This window comes from Eimeria tenella, genomic scaffold (genome assembly GCF_000499545.2).
Source record: "Eimeria tenella Houghton genomic scaffold, Eth_scaff2190, whole genome shotgun sequence".
NCBI classification, from domain to species: Eukaryota; Apicomplexa; class Conoidasida; order Eucoccidiorida; family Eimeriidae; genus Eimeria; species Eimeria tenella.
The window spans coordinates 434-768 of record NW_013542043.1 but is presented as its reverse complement, the minus strand read 5'-3'; the positions used below and the strand labels follow the sequence as shown (position 1 = coordinate 768).

The 335-nt window shown below is 69.6% G+C and overlaps 1 protein-coding gene across 1 annotated transcript in view; it reads left to right on the top strand.

Annotated features, from left to right (window-relative positions):
* The window catches only part of ETH_00040320 (uncharacterized protein), a gene marked incomplete at both ends in the record, with an annotated part of 3,095 nt that extends 2,906 nt beyond the window's left edge, over positions 1-189 (top strand). The window contains one exon of the mRNA XM_013374613.1: positions 2-189. Coding sequence (XP_013230067.1) covers positions 2-189 — 188 coding nt within the window. The remainder of the gene's footprint in view (position 1) is intronic.
* Between the last annotated feature and the right edge of the window lie 146 nt (positions 190-335).

The following is a 335-nucleotide window of genomic DNA, read 5'->3' as shown; positions in this document are numbered from 1 at the left end:
AGAGCAGCAGCAGCAGCAGCAGCAGCAGCAGCAGGAGCTGCTGCGACCTGGAGGCGGAGGTGCGCCAGCAGCTCGCCCGCGCGCACGGCGAGGGGGGCCTCCTCGCGGCCGCGGCGACTGGTGCTGCTCCTGCAGCAGCAGCAGCAGCAGCAGCAGCTTGGGACAGCAGCAACACGCCGGGCCTCCTAGTCAGCTCTTCAGCCATGCACCAGCGGCTTCTGGGCTCTCTCTCAGCAGCAGAAGCAGCAGCAAGCCTGCAGCCACCAGAGCAGCAGCAGCAGCAGCAGCAGCAGGCTGCTGCGGACGCAATGTCCCCGGACACGGAGGCCACGGCC